The sequence below is a fragment of the Macaca fascicularis genome, chromosome 18 (genome assembly GCF_037993035.2).
Source record: "Macaca fascicularis isolate 582-1 chromosome 18, T2T-MFA8v1.1".
NCBI lineage: Eukaryota > Metazoa > Chordata > Mammalia > Primates > Cercopithecidae > Macaca > Macaca fascicularis.
Window position 1 is genome coordinate 53,677,230 of NC_088392.1, and position 15,597 is coordinate 53,692,826.

At 45.3% G+C, this 15,597-nt stretch overlaps 1 protein-coding gene across 9 annotated transcripts in view; it reads right to left on the reverse strand.

The window, feature by feature from the left end:
- Positions 1-15,597, reverse strand: part of MOCOS (molybdenum cofactor sulfurase) — a 62,260-nt gene that overhangs the window by 36,903 nt on the left and 9,760 nt on the right. For 6 of the 9 annotated variants that reach the window (XM_074022577.1, XM_005586860.5, XM_005586859.5 and 3 more), the window contains exons 3-6: positions 14,288-14,354; positions 12,758-13,399; positions 9,905-9,981; positions 7,821-8,020 (exon numbers count right to left, since the gene is read on the reverse strand). In XM_074022577.1, coding sequence (XP_073878678.1) covers positions 7,821-8,020; positions 9,905-9,981; positions 12,758-13,399; positions 14,288-14,354 — 986 coding nt within the window. The remainder of the gene's footprint in view (positions 1-7,820; positions 8,021-9,904; positions 9,982-12,757; positions 13,400-14,287; positions 14,355-15,597) is intronic. The other 3 variants (XM_074022580.1, XM_074022578.1, XM_074022582.1) reach the window with 2 other exon arrangements.

Here is a 15,597-nt window from a genome sequence, read left to right on the forward strand (position 1 = left end):
GGCTCTGGGAGGTGGTTCCCATTCACGTGAGGCCTTGGGATGTTTGCCCCAGCTCCTCCAGGCTGTGAGTCAAGGACTCCATTCCCCCAAGGGCCTGGGGGCCCAGTGGGAGTCCTCACCCTGCGGCTCAGGCTGAATTCAGCGGGAAGAGTCACTGAACTGCATTCAGGAAAATAAACACATCTTGCTCGGCTGGGTGAGCCTTTGAATTTTTCTCCCTGGGAAGTCACATGTGGGGTGGCCAGAGGTCACCGTGTGGTCAGCCAGGGATCTTGGCTGGGCAATGATGCCTCCCACAGACCGTTATCAAGACCATGGCAGCCTTCATCTTGGCCATCTCCTCTGGTGTGTCAGTGAGAAGAAACCATTCTCTGGGTTGAATCGAGGGGCTTCAGATGAACAATTCTGTTTCTTCACCCTTGGCTAATGGCCCACTGGCATGCAGAAGGAGTCTCCCAGCTCTAAGGTGAGTCCTGGCAGCTCTACTGGGCCCAGCCAACTCCATCTCCAGAGTCAGGTTTCCCTTCACCAGGCAATTCCTAGGGAGACCCCCGACCCCCTGTCCAGCTCCCACCAGGCTGAATTAGAGTCCGCGTGGCTGCCCCTCACCTGCTCCCCCATATTCACCATTCCAGTTACTTTTGCTATGAAGTAGGCCACCCCAAACTAGGGAGAATAAAACAACTACCCTTTTATGCAGCTCACGGCTACAGTGTGGGAAAAATTAAAATTCAAACAGGGCACGGAGGAGATGACTCCTCTCTGTCTCAAAATGTCCGGAGTCTCAGCTAGGAAGACTCGAAGGCTGGGAGTAGTTTGGCATCTGGGGGTTGGGATCATCTGGAGATTCCTTTACTCCTGGGTCTTTGTGGTCCCCAGGCTGGAAGGGCTTCAGAATTAGGACCACCAACCACAGTCCTGAGCTTGGCCTCTCCGTGTGGCTTGGCATCCTTGCAGCACGCACAGCAGCCTCAGGGAACAAGACAGTAGCTGACAGGGTAACTCCAGGCTCCAAAGCTAGTGTCCCAGGGAACAAAGCCAACATGGCATCACCTCTTCTGATCTAGCCTTAGAAGCCATGCAGTGTCACCCTCCCGGCACCTGTTAGCTATGAGCGAGTCACAGATCAGCCCAGATTCTAGGGGAAGACCCATGGATCCCCAGCCCTCCATGGAGGAGTGTCAAAGTCGCATGGTAGGAGAGGATGTGAGCAGAAGACGCTGTTGCAGCCACACTTACCCTTTGTCCTAATTTCCCATTTATGCATCTGTCTCCTCTTGCCCTCAGCCCTGGGGAATCCCACACAGGCCCAGACTGTGCCCAGCCAGGTGAAGGACGTTGTTTGCTATGGCAAGATGAGCACAGCATTCAGGGAGGACTGAGAAACTGGCCCAGCAACAATGCACTGGAGGCTCCCAGCCTGGGAGCCTTTGTACCCAACATTTATTGAGCACTTACTTTATCCTGGGTGCTGTGCTAAGGGATGTATATACTGTATCTCATTTAATCCTTATATCAACACTATAATCAGGGTATATTGTTATCCCCATTTCACAGTCTTGGAGGGCTTAACTTGCCTAAGTTCACAGAGCCGGCAAGAGGCAGACAGACTCTGAGTCCCCACTCTTAACCACCATGCAGAGTGACTTCCAACAGTAGGAGAATAAAATTAGAGGCCTGGATATACCAAAACAAGAACCCAAAGCCTTCTCATTGGCAGCTAAATTCTTTACACATCTCCTGATGAAAAAGAGACAGCTAAACCCAACTGATGTTTCTGAAGGCCACTAAAAGCCCTGTGGAAATGACCACATCGTGAAGTTCCCTGAACCAGGAAAAAATCATAACTGCACTTGCTTGAACTGGCACAGTTAGTCATGCCTTAGCCACTGAATCCATTCACATGGTGAGCTTCCTCTACCAATGCACGGAGGGAGAAACTCGTCCTGTGTCTAGCCCTGGGGAATAAGACTCCCCAGACACCTAGACACGCAGCCTCACATCCTGGTGATTCCTCTTATTGGAGGCTTCTTCTCCACCACCAATCCCATGCCCCTGCCACAGCACACACAATTACTTTTTTTTTTTTTTTTTTTTTTTTTGAGACAGAGTCTTGCTCTGTCACCCAGACTGGAGTGCAGTGGTGCAATCTCAGCTCATGGCAACCTCCACCTCTCGGGTTCAAGTGATTCTCCTGCCTCAGCCTCCTAAGTAACTGGGGTTACAGGTGTGTGCCACAACGCCCAGCTAATTTTTATATTTTTAGTAAAGACAGCGTTTTGCCATGTTGGCCAGGCTAGTCTCCAACTCCTGACCTCAGGTAATCTACCCACCTCGGCCTCCCAAAGTGCTGGGATTATAAGTGTGAGCCACCATGCCCAGGCACATTTACTTTTGATTCAAGAATAAAACTTATGTTATCAATGACCTAGAATAACATATTTAAGAAGGCAAACCTTTTGCCTCTGATGCATTTTCCACCTTCACCCCTCCAAAAGTATTTAAAATATTGTGCTTCTTAGTAATGTCAGGGCTGGTTCTGCCAGTAGTGACAGCTGAGGGCATGGGGGCGAGGGGTCTGCACAGCTGCCATACCCGAAAGACCACCTGTGGCTGTACAGTGTCTGCCCCTGAACACCAGTGAGGACCAACATCTTCCCCAGGAGAACATTCCCCAAGTGTATTCTTTAGAAAGTGTATGGCTATTCAGAAAAGTGGGGGAAAAGATTCCTTGGGAGATGAATTTTGTTTGGGAAATCTAGGGTTTAGCAAATGTGGGTTGACTCCCTAACTCATTCTATAAGGACAGCATCATTTTAATACCAAAACATGGCAGAGATACAATGAAGAAAGAAAACTTCAGGCCAATATCCATGACGAACATAGACACAAAAATCCTCAACAAAATACTAACAAATCAAATCCAGCAGCACATTAAAGAGCTAATCCAGCCAGGTACAGTGGTGCACACCTGTAATTGCAGCACCTTGGGAGGCCGAGGTGGGAAGATTGATTGAGCTCAGGTGTTCAAGACCAGCCTGGGCAACACGACAAAACCCTGTTTCTATAAAAAATACCAAAAAATTAGCCAGGTGTCACTACTGGGAATCTACCCAAAGAAAACGTCATTATGTGGAAAAGACACACACATACACATTTATAGCAGCACAATTCACAATTGCAAAAATATGGAACCAACCTCAATGCCTATCAACCAATGAGTGGATAAAGAAAATGTGGCGTATATACACCATGGAATACTACTCAGCCATAAAACAAAACAAAACAATGGGCTTTGCAGCGACTTGAGTGGAGCTGGAGGCCATTATTCTAAGTGACGTAACTCAGGAATGGAAAACCAAATATCATATGTTCTCACTTATAAGTGGGAGCTAAGGTAAGAGGATTCAAAGGCATAAGAATGATATAATGGACTTTGGGGACTCAGTGGGGAAGGATGGGATGAGGGAGGGATAAAAGACTACATATTGGGTACTATGTGTACACTGCTTGGGTGATGGGTGCACCAAAATCTCAGAAAACACCACCAAAGAACTTATCTATGTAACCAAAAACCACCTGTACCACAAAAAACTATTAAAATAAATTAGCTGGGCATGGTGGCATGTTCCTGTAGTCCCAGCTACTCAGGAAGCTCAGGTGGGAGGATCACTTAAGCCAGGAAGGTCAAGGCTGCAGTGAACCAAGATCGTGCCACTGAACTCCAGTCTGGGTGACAGAGTGAAACCTTATCTCCAAAAAAAAAAAAGAAGAAGAAGAAGAAGGAGAAGAAGGAGAAGGAGAAGAAGAAAAGAAGAAGAAAAGAAGAAGAAGAAGAAGAAGAAGAAGGAGAAGGAGAAGGAGAAGGAGAAGGAGAAGAAAGGAGAAGAAAGGAGAAGAAAGGAGAAGAAAGAAGAAAGAAGAAAGAAGAAGAAAAAGCTAATCCACCATAATCAAGTAGGCTTTATTCCTGGGATGCAAAGCTGGTTCAACGTACACAAATCAATATGTGTGATTTATCACATAAACAGAACCAAAAACAAAAACCACAGAATCATCTCAATAGACACAGAAAAGGTTTATAACAAAATTCAGCGTCCCTTCTGTTAAAAACTCAACAAACTAAGAATCCAAGGAACATACATCAAAATAACAAGACCCATCTATGACAAAACCACACCCAACATTATACTGAATGGCAAAAGCTGAAAGCACTTCCCTTGAAAACTGGCACAAGATAAGAATGACCTCTCTCACCACTCCTTTTCAACATAATACTGGAAGTCCTAGCCAGAGCAATTAGGCCAGAGAAACAAATAAAAGACATCCAAATATGAAGAGAAGAAGTCAAGCTATCTCTCTTCACTGATAACATGATTCCATACCTGGAAAATCCCATAATCTCTGCCCAGAGGCTCCTACAACTAATAAATAACTTAAGTTTCAGGATACAAAATCAATGCATGAAAATCAGTAGCACTTTTATACACAAATAATGGCCAAGTTGAAAGCCAAATCAAGAATGCAATCCCATTTATAATAGCCACAAAAATAATAAAATACCTAGGAATCCACCTTACCAGGGGGAATATCTACAATAAGAATTACAGAATACTGCTAAAAGAAATCAGACACCATGCAAACAAACAGAAAAACATTCCATACTCATGGATAGGAAGAATCAGTATTGTTAAGATGGCCATACTGCCCAAAGCAATTTACAGAGTCAATGATATTCCTATCAAACTACCAATGTCATTTTTCACGGAATTAGAAAAAAAAACTACTCTAAAATCATATGGAACCAAAAAAGAGCCCAAATAGCCAAAGCAATCCTAAGCAAAAAGAATAAAGCTGAAGGCATCATACTACATGACATCAAATTATACTACAAGGCTATCGTAATCAAAACAGCATGGTTTTAGTACAAAAACAGACACATAAATCAATGAAAAAGGTTAGAGAGCCCAGAAATAAAGCCACACACCTACAACCATCAGATCTTTGACAAAGTAGACAATAACAAGCAATGAGGAAAAGACTCCCTATTCAATAAATGGTGCTGGGATAACTGGCTACAGATATGCAGAAGATTGAAACTGGACCCTTTCCTATCACCACATACAAAAATAAACTCAAGATAGATTAAGGACTTACGTGTAAACCCTAAAAGTATAAAAATCCTAGAAGAAAACCTAGGAAATACCATTCTGGACATAGGCCTTGAAAAAGACTTCATGATGAAGACTCCAAAAGCAATTGCAACAAAAGCAAAAATTGACAAATGAGGCCTAACTAAACTAATGAACATCTGCATAGCAAAAGAAGCTATCAACAGAGTAAACAGATAACCTACAGAATGAGAGAAAATATTTGCAAATTATGCATCTAATAAAGGTCTAATATCTGGAAGCTATAAGGAACTTAAATCAACAAGCAAAAAACAAACAACTCCATTAAAAATGGGCAAAGAACATGAACAGACCCTTATCAAAAGATGACATATATGCAGCCAATAGCATATGAAAAAATGTTTGACATCATTAATCATGAGAGAAATGCAAATTAAAACCACAATGAGATACCATCTCATACCAGTTTGAATAGCTATTATTAAAAAGTCAAAAATTAACATATGCTGGTGAGGTTGTGGATTAAAAGAAACACTTATACACTGCTAGTGGGAATGTAAATTAGCTCAGCCACTGTGGAAAGCAGTTTGGAGATTTCTAAAAGAATTTAAAACCAAACCACTATTGGCCCGGCATGGTGGTTCATGCCTGTAATCCCAGCACTTTGGGAGGCTAAGGCGGGTGGATCACATGAGGCCAAGAGTTTGAGACCAGCCTGGTCAACATGCTGAAACCCTGTCTCTACTAAAAATACAAAAATTAACCATGTGTGGTGGTGCACATCTGTAATCCCAGCTACTTGGGAGGCTGAGGCAGGAGAATCACTTGAACCCAGGAGGTGGAGGTTGCAATGAGCTGAGATTGCACCACTGCACTCCAGCTTGGGCGACAAAGCGAGATTGTCTCAAACAAACAAACAGAACTACCACTGAATCCAGCCATCCCAATTCCTTAATTAAATTACTGGGGTATACCTAAAGGAATATAAGTCATCCTACCATAAAGGCAAATGCACACATATCTTCATTGAAGCAATTTCTCAACAGCAAGGACATGGAATCAACCTATATGCACATCAGTGGTAGACTGGTTAAAGAAAATGTGGTACATATACACCCTGGGACACTACACAGCCACAGAAAAAAAAATGAAACCAGTCCTTTGTAGCAACATGGTGCAGCTGGAGGCCATTATCCTAAGTGAATTAACATAGAAACAGAAAACTAAATACTGCATGTTCCCACTTTTAAGTGGGAGCTAAACATTGAGTACACATGGACACAAAGAAGAAAACCACAGCCACCGGGGCCTACTTAAGGGTAGAAGGTGGGAGGAGGGGAAAATTGAGAAACTACCTATCAGGTACCCATGTAACAGGCCTGCACATGTATCCCCTGAACCGAAAATAAAAGCTGGAAGAACGCCAGGCACAGTGGCTCACGTCTAATCCCAGCAGTTTGGGAGGCTGAGATGGGCAGACCACCTGTGGTCAGGAGTTCAAGACCAGCCTGACCAACATGGTGAAACCCCATCTCTACTAAAATACAAAAATTAGCCAGGCATGGTGGCGCACACCTGTAGTCCCAGCTATTCGGAAGGCTGAGGTGGGAGAATCACTTGAACCCAAGAGGTGGAGGTTGCAGTGAGCCGAGATCACGCCACTGCACTCCAGTCTGGGTAACGGTGCAAGAGCAAGACCCCATCTCAAAAAAAAAAAAAAGTTGGAAGAAAAAAATAAAATAAAAATAAAGAGCCAGGTATCTCCCTCGCCCTCTCTCTTGCTTCCTCTCTGGCGGCACATACCAGTTCACATTTGCCTTCCTCCATGAGTAGAAGCAAACTAAGGTGTTCACCAATGCCCAGTCTTCCGTCAACAGAACCATGAGCCAAATAAACCTTTTTTTCTTTGTTAAAAACAAAATGTGGGCCGAGCACAGTGGCTCACACCTATAATCCCAGCACTTTGGGATGCCAACACAGGTGGATCACTTGAGGTCAGGAGTTCAAGACCAGCCTGGCCAAAATGGCGAAACCCCATCTCTACTAAAAATACAAAAGTTAGCCAGGTGTGGTGGTGCGTGCCTGTAATCCCAGCTACTTGGGAGGCTGAGGCATGAGAATCGCTTGAACCCCAGAGGTGGAGGTTGCAGTAAGCCAAGATCATGCCATTGCACTCCAGCCTGGGTGAAAGAGCGAGACCCCATCTCAAAAAAATAAATAAAAATGTGGATGCGGATGTGCTTTCAAGGAAAAACCAGCACCATCTTCCAAACACCCAACAATTGAATCCATTCCCCACAGAGCTGCTCTGGGAATGACCTTTGGTTCCTGTTGTCCATCTGTGACATCCCGTCTGATAACCGCCTACCACCATGCCTGAGTGCTCAGTGCAACTCTGGACATTTTAGTGGACCAGGAAGCGAAGTGAGCAGCTTATTCAACTATAGCAGAGACCCAACGATTCCCCACCTGCCATCAGAAGAACTGGCCTCTTTCTTCCCATTTGAAAGTTACCACTTTTGGCTGAGTAAAGAGGGCTGAAAAACAAGGGTGAATGAGGGTGAAAAGGCATGTGGTTGAGGACCAGGTGGCCTCTTCAACAGTGCATGGACTTTGTCACACTGCATTGCTCTCGTCTGGAACTCACACGAGTTGTAATAAGGTCAGCAGGATGGAAAGAAAACCCACCTGGGAGTAACCAATGATGTTCCCTTTGTCATCCAGCACATTAAAATTGATGATCGGACCCTGAACCTCGGGGCTGCTGAACTCGGAATCGCTGTAAATCCTCACCACAGCGGCTCCGTTGGGGTACCGGAGAGAGGACAGGGCCACGTAGGTATACTGAGCCAAGGTGAAGGTGTGCTGCTTTATATTCTCCATTCCACCTGAAATCAATCATGAAACACAAGAGAATCATGACCTTTACGTAAATTCACTCATTCTTTTTTTTTTTTTTTTTTTTTTGAGACAGGGTCTCACTCTGTCACCCAGGCTGGAGTACAGTGGTAAGATCACGGCTCACTGCAGCCTCAACCTTCTGGGCTCAGGTGATCCTCTCACCTCAGCCTCCCAAGTAGCTGGGACTACAAGCATTCACCACCATGCCTGACTAATTTTTGTATTTTTTGGAGAGATGGAGTTTCACCATGTTGCCCAGGCTGGTCTCCAGCTCCTGGGCTCAAGGGATCCACCTGCGTCAGCCTCCCAAAATGCTGGGATTACAGACATGAGCCACCACGCCTGGCACCACTAACTCACTTTTAAGAAAACAAGTTTGTTATAACTGGCAAACTCTGACCTCACATTAATAATTTTAAATGCGTGTAAATAGTGGATGGTACTGCCCTTATGACAAATGTTTAGGTGTTCAGTACTGAACAACAGAATTTTTCCATAGGCATTCCTGTCATCCTCTTTTTTATATATAATGTTACTTAAACATTTAGATATTTAGACCCTTTGGTAACAGATCACAAAATGTATGTTTTTTCCTCTAAACATGTTTTTGCTGTTTGTTTTTATTAATGTTTAAATCATTTTAAAACTACACAAAGCAATGAAGAATACATGCTTCCACATGAATGAACCTTGGAAATGTGCTAAGTGAAGCTAGACACAAAAGGACAAATGTTGTATGGTTCTACTTAGAGGAGTTACCAAGAATAGGCAAATCCACAGAGAAAAAAAGTAGTTCCAAGGGTTGGAGGGGGAGGAGGAAATAGGGAGTTATTTTTTAATGGGTACAGAGTTTCTGTTTGGAATGACAGAGTTCTGGAAATAGATAGTGGTGATGGTGGCACGACATTGTGAATGTACTTACTATGACTGAGTTGTACACTTAAAAATAGTTAAAATGGTAAATTTTATATTATGTATTTTTTACCACAATTTTTATTTTTTAAAAAAGGAAAAATTACATAGAAAAAAAATATCAGGGTTTGCCATATTGTGGACTGGTACAGTCAACCTTTGCGTTCCAAGGTGCCTGGTCCTGATAGACCCTGTCAACTGCAGTTTGGGGGCCCTGTTAATATCTTTCCTTGGAAAGTACTCACTACTTAGTGCCTGTCTTCACTGACTCCTCCCATTGTCCCAGATCATGCCCACTCACCTCCCTGCATTGCCATCAGGGCAACCCTCTCTTCCCGTGAATCCTGTCTGCCCCTCGTGTTGGGCTAAGACTAAGGTTAAGGCGCTGAAGGGTCCCATTACTGTGACAAAAGAGCAATGGCCAGGAAAGAAAGCAGGCGTCATGCGAAGACCATCGGCAGATACAGTGGTTGGGTGCCCATGGTTAGGCATCAGTATGACCTGGGTTAAATCCTGGCCCTCCTGGTTTCCAGCTCCCTGGCCTGGAATGTGTTTAACCTCTTGGAGCATCAGCTTATTCATGGGCAGAGCTACCCCGTGGGGCAGTGGGGAGGACTCAGAAAGGCAAGAGCGGGTAAAGGCCTCAGGCTCTGTAACCATTCCCAGGACCCAGGGAGGCTCCTCCCATTCTGTGAAGCTATCAGTCTCCTGATTTGGAATGTCTTCTACCTGTTAAAATGTTATTTCAGCTGAAAAAACAGAAAGCAATCCAAAAACCCCACCTCATTCTCTTGCTCTCTGAAGTGGTTTTGAAGTTACTAGGAATCAAATTTAACTGCATAGAGTGCCAGTCACTTCCACAGACTCTGTCTCCTTCACCTGAATCACACCTGTGCCAGAGCTCCCTCAAGGACAAAACAACAGGAGCAAATTCCACAGGGATAGAAACGTCCACTGACCTGTGAGGCGTTCTAGGGTGTCAAATCCATGTTTTAGCGCGATCACATCAAGGAATGAGATGGTGCCATCTTCAAACCTATAACCACAGGGTGAGGAGAATAGGTCAAGCTGTGGCCAAAACAATCCATGTGTATTTTGTGGTATATAATGAGCTTTAGATTTTAGGCTTAGCTGTTGATATGATTTGGCTTTATGTCTCCACCCACATCTCGTCTCTAATTGTAATCCCCAGGTGTTGACAGATGGACATGGTAGGAGGTGACTGGATCATGGGGGTGGTTTCCCCCTTGCTGTTCTCATTTTGTGATAGTGAGGGAGTTCTCACGAGATCTGATGGTTTTATAAATGGCAGTTCCCCTGGGCTCTTCTCTGTCTCTCCTGCTGCCTTGTGAAGAAAGTGCCCGCTTCCCCTTCCACCATGATTGTAAGTTTCCTGAGGCCCCTCCAGCCATGCAGAACTGTGAGCCAACTAAACCTCCTTTGTTTATAAATTACCCAGTCTTGGGTAGTATCTTTATAGCAGTGTGAAATTGGACTAATAGAGCTGTAATCTATTAATACCTTCCCTCTGCTGTCTTATAAAACATTGCTCTGCCCTTCAGGATAGGGGGACTTTGTACACCAAGACCTGTCCGGCTGCCTCTGGCCCTGACCCGCTCTGCAGTTTTCTTGGGCTGCTCTAAATTTCGTAGGGTGGCCAGGTGCAGTGGCTCATGCCTGTTATCTCAACACTTTGGGAGGCCCGGGTGGGAGGATCACTTGAGGCCAAGAGTTTGAAACCACCTGCCGTGCAACACAGCAAGACCCCATCTCTACAAAAATTTTGTTAAAACTAGCCAGTTATTAATCGATTGATAATTATTTATTGATCAAATGCTTAATAGATTCTTTCTTAAAAGAGGAGTTTTTTGTTTCTGTCAAGGGATGTACTTCACTGAGTTATAAAATACATAAAGTTAAGAACATAGTCAAGGTACCCGTTCAATAAACCTTTAGGTTGAGTATTAAATCTCTTGAGTTCTAGTCCTAAGTTCACAAGAAAAAAAATTGGCTTATAATGGTAAATAAATATATTCAGCTTTCTGGGAATGTTGGCGTGTCATCTGTTGTAAAGTCCTCTACCTGAATCAAAGGAAAGAGGTCTGATCCCCCCCAGCCCACCCATGCCCTGGCCCCCAGTGAGCTGCCCCACTTCTCTTGGCCTTCAGGTGCCCTTATTGGCCAAATTAAATTTGAGGTGTCGCTTTGTTCTGCCTGTAAGTTACATTATATTATGCCTGTCATTTTTTTCTCATTTGGTTCTGTTACATGGTAAATTATCGCACTTGGAGTCAAAAGGTTTTACATGAGTGTTCCTGTTTTAGAAGCCCCCCAACTATGGACAAGTCCTAAATAAAAGAGACATCAAATAGCCTCCTAACATTGATCCCTACCATTCTGATACTTCACCTATGTTAGCTCTAAAACAACAGTATTACCATTTCTCTCCTTTTTTTTTTTTTTTTTTTTTTTTTTTGAGGTGGAGTCTTGCTCTGTCACCCAGGCTAGAGTGCAGTGGGTGTGATCTTGGCTCACTGCAACCTCCGCCTCCTGGGCTTAAGCGATTCTCCTGCCTCAACCTCCTGAGTAGCTGGGATTACAGGCACCCATCACCACACCCAGCTAATTTTTGTGTTTTTAGTAGAGACAGGGTTTCACCATGTTGGGCAGGCTGGTCTTGAACTCCTGACCTCGTGATCCACCCACCTCGGCCTCCCGAAGTGCTCGGATTACAGGCGTGAGCCACCACATCTGGCCCAATATTATCATTTCTACTTTAGAGAAAAAACATGAGGTGCAGAGAACAAGTCATATGTCCCCTGGCTGGTGTGCAGTGGAGCGGGGACTCGTTCCCCAGTGGTCCAGCCTCAGGCATACACAGCTAATGCTGACTCCATTGTCAAGGCCATGGCCCTACATGCAGGACCCTTGAGTCTGTGTGGGGTCCATGGGGATCTAAAGCCCTTCCCATCTATGTCCAAGGCCTTCTCCGGAATCCTGTAGGTGATTAGTTGCCTACCCAACCCTGTGTCACCACTGTTGATCCAGCAGAACCCTGGGTCAGCCACCATTTTCAGCCTTGACACATTCGACCTTACAGGTCCCAGCTGTCACCATCTGAAAGATTCCTGAGCATAACTCACACCACCTGCCCTTGCAGCCTGGGGATGAGGCATATGCCAACAACCCAGGCAGAGGCCTCTGGCATTTGAGGGCAAGTGACAGCCTGTACCCAGACTCCCTCTTTAACACTCATAGTGGGGCTCACTGAGGTTGCTGCTAACACTGCCTCACAAGTCTGGGGGTCTCTGCTTTAACTGATTCTTCCAGCTAACTAGGTGCCAGGCTGAGCTGATCCTAGGTGCTGGAGAACCAGCTATGCTGTCAATGTGTGGGTAGACTTATTCCAAACGGTGCCACCTTTTAAAACCACTGGGTTCACCTTTTAAAGCCACTGCTTCAACTGCTGCAATCTCTTGTCAGTGCTGAGGGCAAAGGCCTGGAAGCTCACCCTCCTTACACCGTGGGGGCCTTTCACCTCTCCTGTGTGTAGTTCTTATCTGCAGGCCCCGGTCCTCTCACAGCTCTGGAGAAGTCTCTCAAATGGGGGCAGAATTCACTGAACCACCTGTGTCACCTCCAGTCAACCTCTGCCTCCCAGATCTGAGCCCTGCCATCAGCCTGTCCCTGCCAGCAACCTGAATTCTGCTGACCCCCAAAGCCAGACCCACCTCTTGCATAATCCTCCAGGAGAAACAGACCAGCCCCCACCTTGCTGAACTCCTCTGGCCCCTCCCCTGTGGCAAGGTTACCTTTGAGCCACTGATGGCCTCGGGATGTAGAAGTCCTCTCCTGCTAGGTAGGCAGAGGCTGTGCCTCCTCCAAAGTAGGTCTTCCTCAGTAGAGGAGCCGCACGATTATGGACCAGCAGAGCACCCAGGCCCGTAGGGAACCCGAAGATCTTATAGAAGGAGATGGGGACAAAGTCGGCCTGGTGAGCTGACAGGTCCAAAGGCGAGGTGCTCACATAGGAGGCTGCGTCGAGCAGCACAAACCACTTCCCAGGCGTGCTCACAGGGTGCAACCGCCCAGACTTGACCTCTTCTATCCAGGACAGGGGGTATCTGACTCCAGAAAAGTTACTCTGAGCTGGGTAGCAGAAGAGATGCGGCAGTTGGCAGTCTGGGTCGCTGACCGAAGCACCACGTTCCTCTGCAGACCACAGGTCCTCTGGCCTGACCGGGGTGGACGTGACATTTATGGCCATAGTCACATTCCTCATGCCCACTACAGAGGTGTGGCTGTCGGTGAGGTAACAGAACTGACTCCCACTGCTCTCTGGGCCCTGGGACACCCATGGAAAGGCCTCTGCCACCAGTTTGAGAGCAGCCGTGCTCCCAGAAGTGAAGATCACAGTGTAGTCCTCCGCGGTGGTGTGGAAGTGCGCCAGGATTCTGGAAGAAGCACAACATCCCCGCAACCCCCGGATCTCAGCCCCAGCGCTGAATGTTTGCAGGCTGTTTTGTTTCTATTAACTATGACATCTCTACCTGAATGGATAGATAGGCTTTGCCACAGCTGTGAAATTAGAGCAGGGGCAATGGAAGCCGTGGGAACGAGTTCCAGTTGGCGAAATCCTCTTACCTCCCAAATATCACTGGATATCTCCAATTTGGTATGACGAAAATCCACGATAAACTTAATACTACCCTCTCTCCTTGGTGCTTTCTATGCAGCTCTAACATAACAAGGTTTAAGTAGTAATCAACCTGTTTACATTGCTTTTAATTTTGGCAACCCTAATACCAAAACAGTACCACTTTCAAATTTGAAATAACTCGAAATTGTGTTAATAATTTTAAGTACCACCTGGAAATTATTTGCCAGATACTATTACATGTAGAAAGTATAGAGAGCTGTTTAACATACAAATACTAGTAAGAAAAGGGGGAAAAAAGGGAAAAAAGACAGGAAGAAAACAAGGTGCCTAATAAAACTTCTTATGAAAAGGAAAACCAGAGAATTAGTACTTTTCTTCTTTCCGAAAACAAGACCTGGGATCCTGGGTCACTCCCTGTCACTCTGGCACTACAGAGTCTCTGGAGCCACACAGAACAGCTGTGTGCATCTACCTGTGCCTCTCACCTGCCCTACATTGCATCTACTCACCCCTGCCTTTCTGAGCTCTGACTCTGATGTTTCTCAACATGCATGCATTGCCTTTTAGCCAACTGTGATCCTCCTGAAACCAACTCAGAACCTTTGTGGGATGCAGGCAAGTCTTAGGAAGGAAGTCTGTCTGCCTAGGTATGCCCAGTTCGGCAGGTGTCCCTGATGCTTACCTGTAGCGCACCTGCTCCACAGTGTCATAGGTGAGCTTGCTGCTGATGTTCTGGCTGTGAGGATTACCTGGCAGGTTACAAAGACAAGGCCACCGAGTCACTACTTAGGGTCTCTTCTTTTGTGTTCCTTCCAAACCCACTCCCTCAGTTTCTCAAAAAGCTCAACATAAAACTGCCATATCACCTCACAATTCCACTTCTAGATTTCTACCCCTCAAAAATGAAAACTTATGTCCATACAGACTTGCACGTGAATGTTCATAGCTTTATTCAGAAAGCCAAATTCTGGAAACAATATAAATGTCCATCAACGGGCGAACAGATAAACAAAATATGCTACATCCATAAAATAAAAGTGATTTGGTTTTTTGCTGTCTTGCTCTGTCACCCAGGATGGAGTGCAGTGGCATGATGATAGGTCACTGCAGCCTCAAACTCCCGGGCTCAAGCGATCCTCCCATCTCAGCCTCCTGAGTAACTGTGACTACAGGTGTGCACCACTACACTCGGCTAACTTTTTAAAATTACTTTTTGTAGAGATGAGGTCTCACTATGTTGCCCAGGCTGGTCTTGAACTCTTGGGTTCAAGCAATCTTCCTGCCTCAGCCTCCCCAAGTGCTAGGATTATAGGCATGAGCCACTGCACCCAGCCAGGGAAGTTATTTGCCAATAAAAAGGAACAAACTACTGGCTATGTCATGAAAGAACTTCAAAGCATGGTGAATGAAATACTCCAGACACAAGAATATACAAAATGCATGAATCAATTTACATTAAATGTCCAGCAAAAGAATTGTAAAGAGATACACAAAGTTGATTAGCAATTGCCTGGGGCTGAGGGCAGCAACAAGGATTAGCTGTAATGGGCATGAAGGATCTTTTTGGGGGAAGGAAAACATTTAACTGATTTATAGTGATGATTGCATCACTAGGTCAATTACTAAAAAAATCATTATTGGACACCTGAAATAGATTTTTTGTTTGTTTGTTTGCTTGCTTTTTTTAGAGACAGAATCTTACTCTAACACTCAGGCTGGAGTACAGTGGCATGATCATAGCTCACTATAACCTTGAATTCCTGGGTTCAAGGGCTCCTCCTGCCTCAGCCTCCTGAATAGCTAGCACCACAGGCATGTGCCACCACACCTGGCTGATATTGTAAATTTTGGTTTTTTGTAAAGATAGGCTCTTGCTTGCTATGTTGCCCAGGCTTGTCTTGAACTCTTGGGCTCAAACAATCCTCCTACGTTGGCCTCCCAAAGCACTGGGATTATAGGCCTGAGACACTGTACCCAGCTGGTAAATTTTAT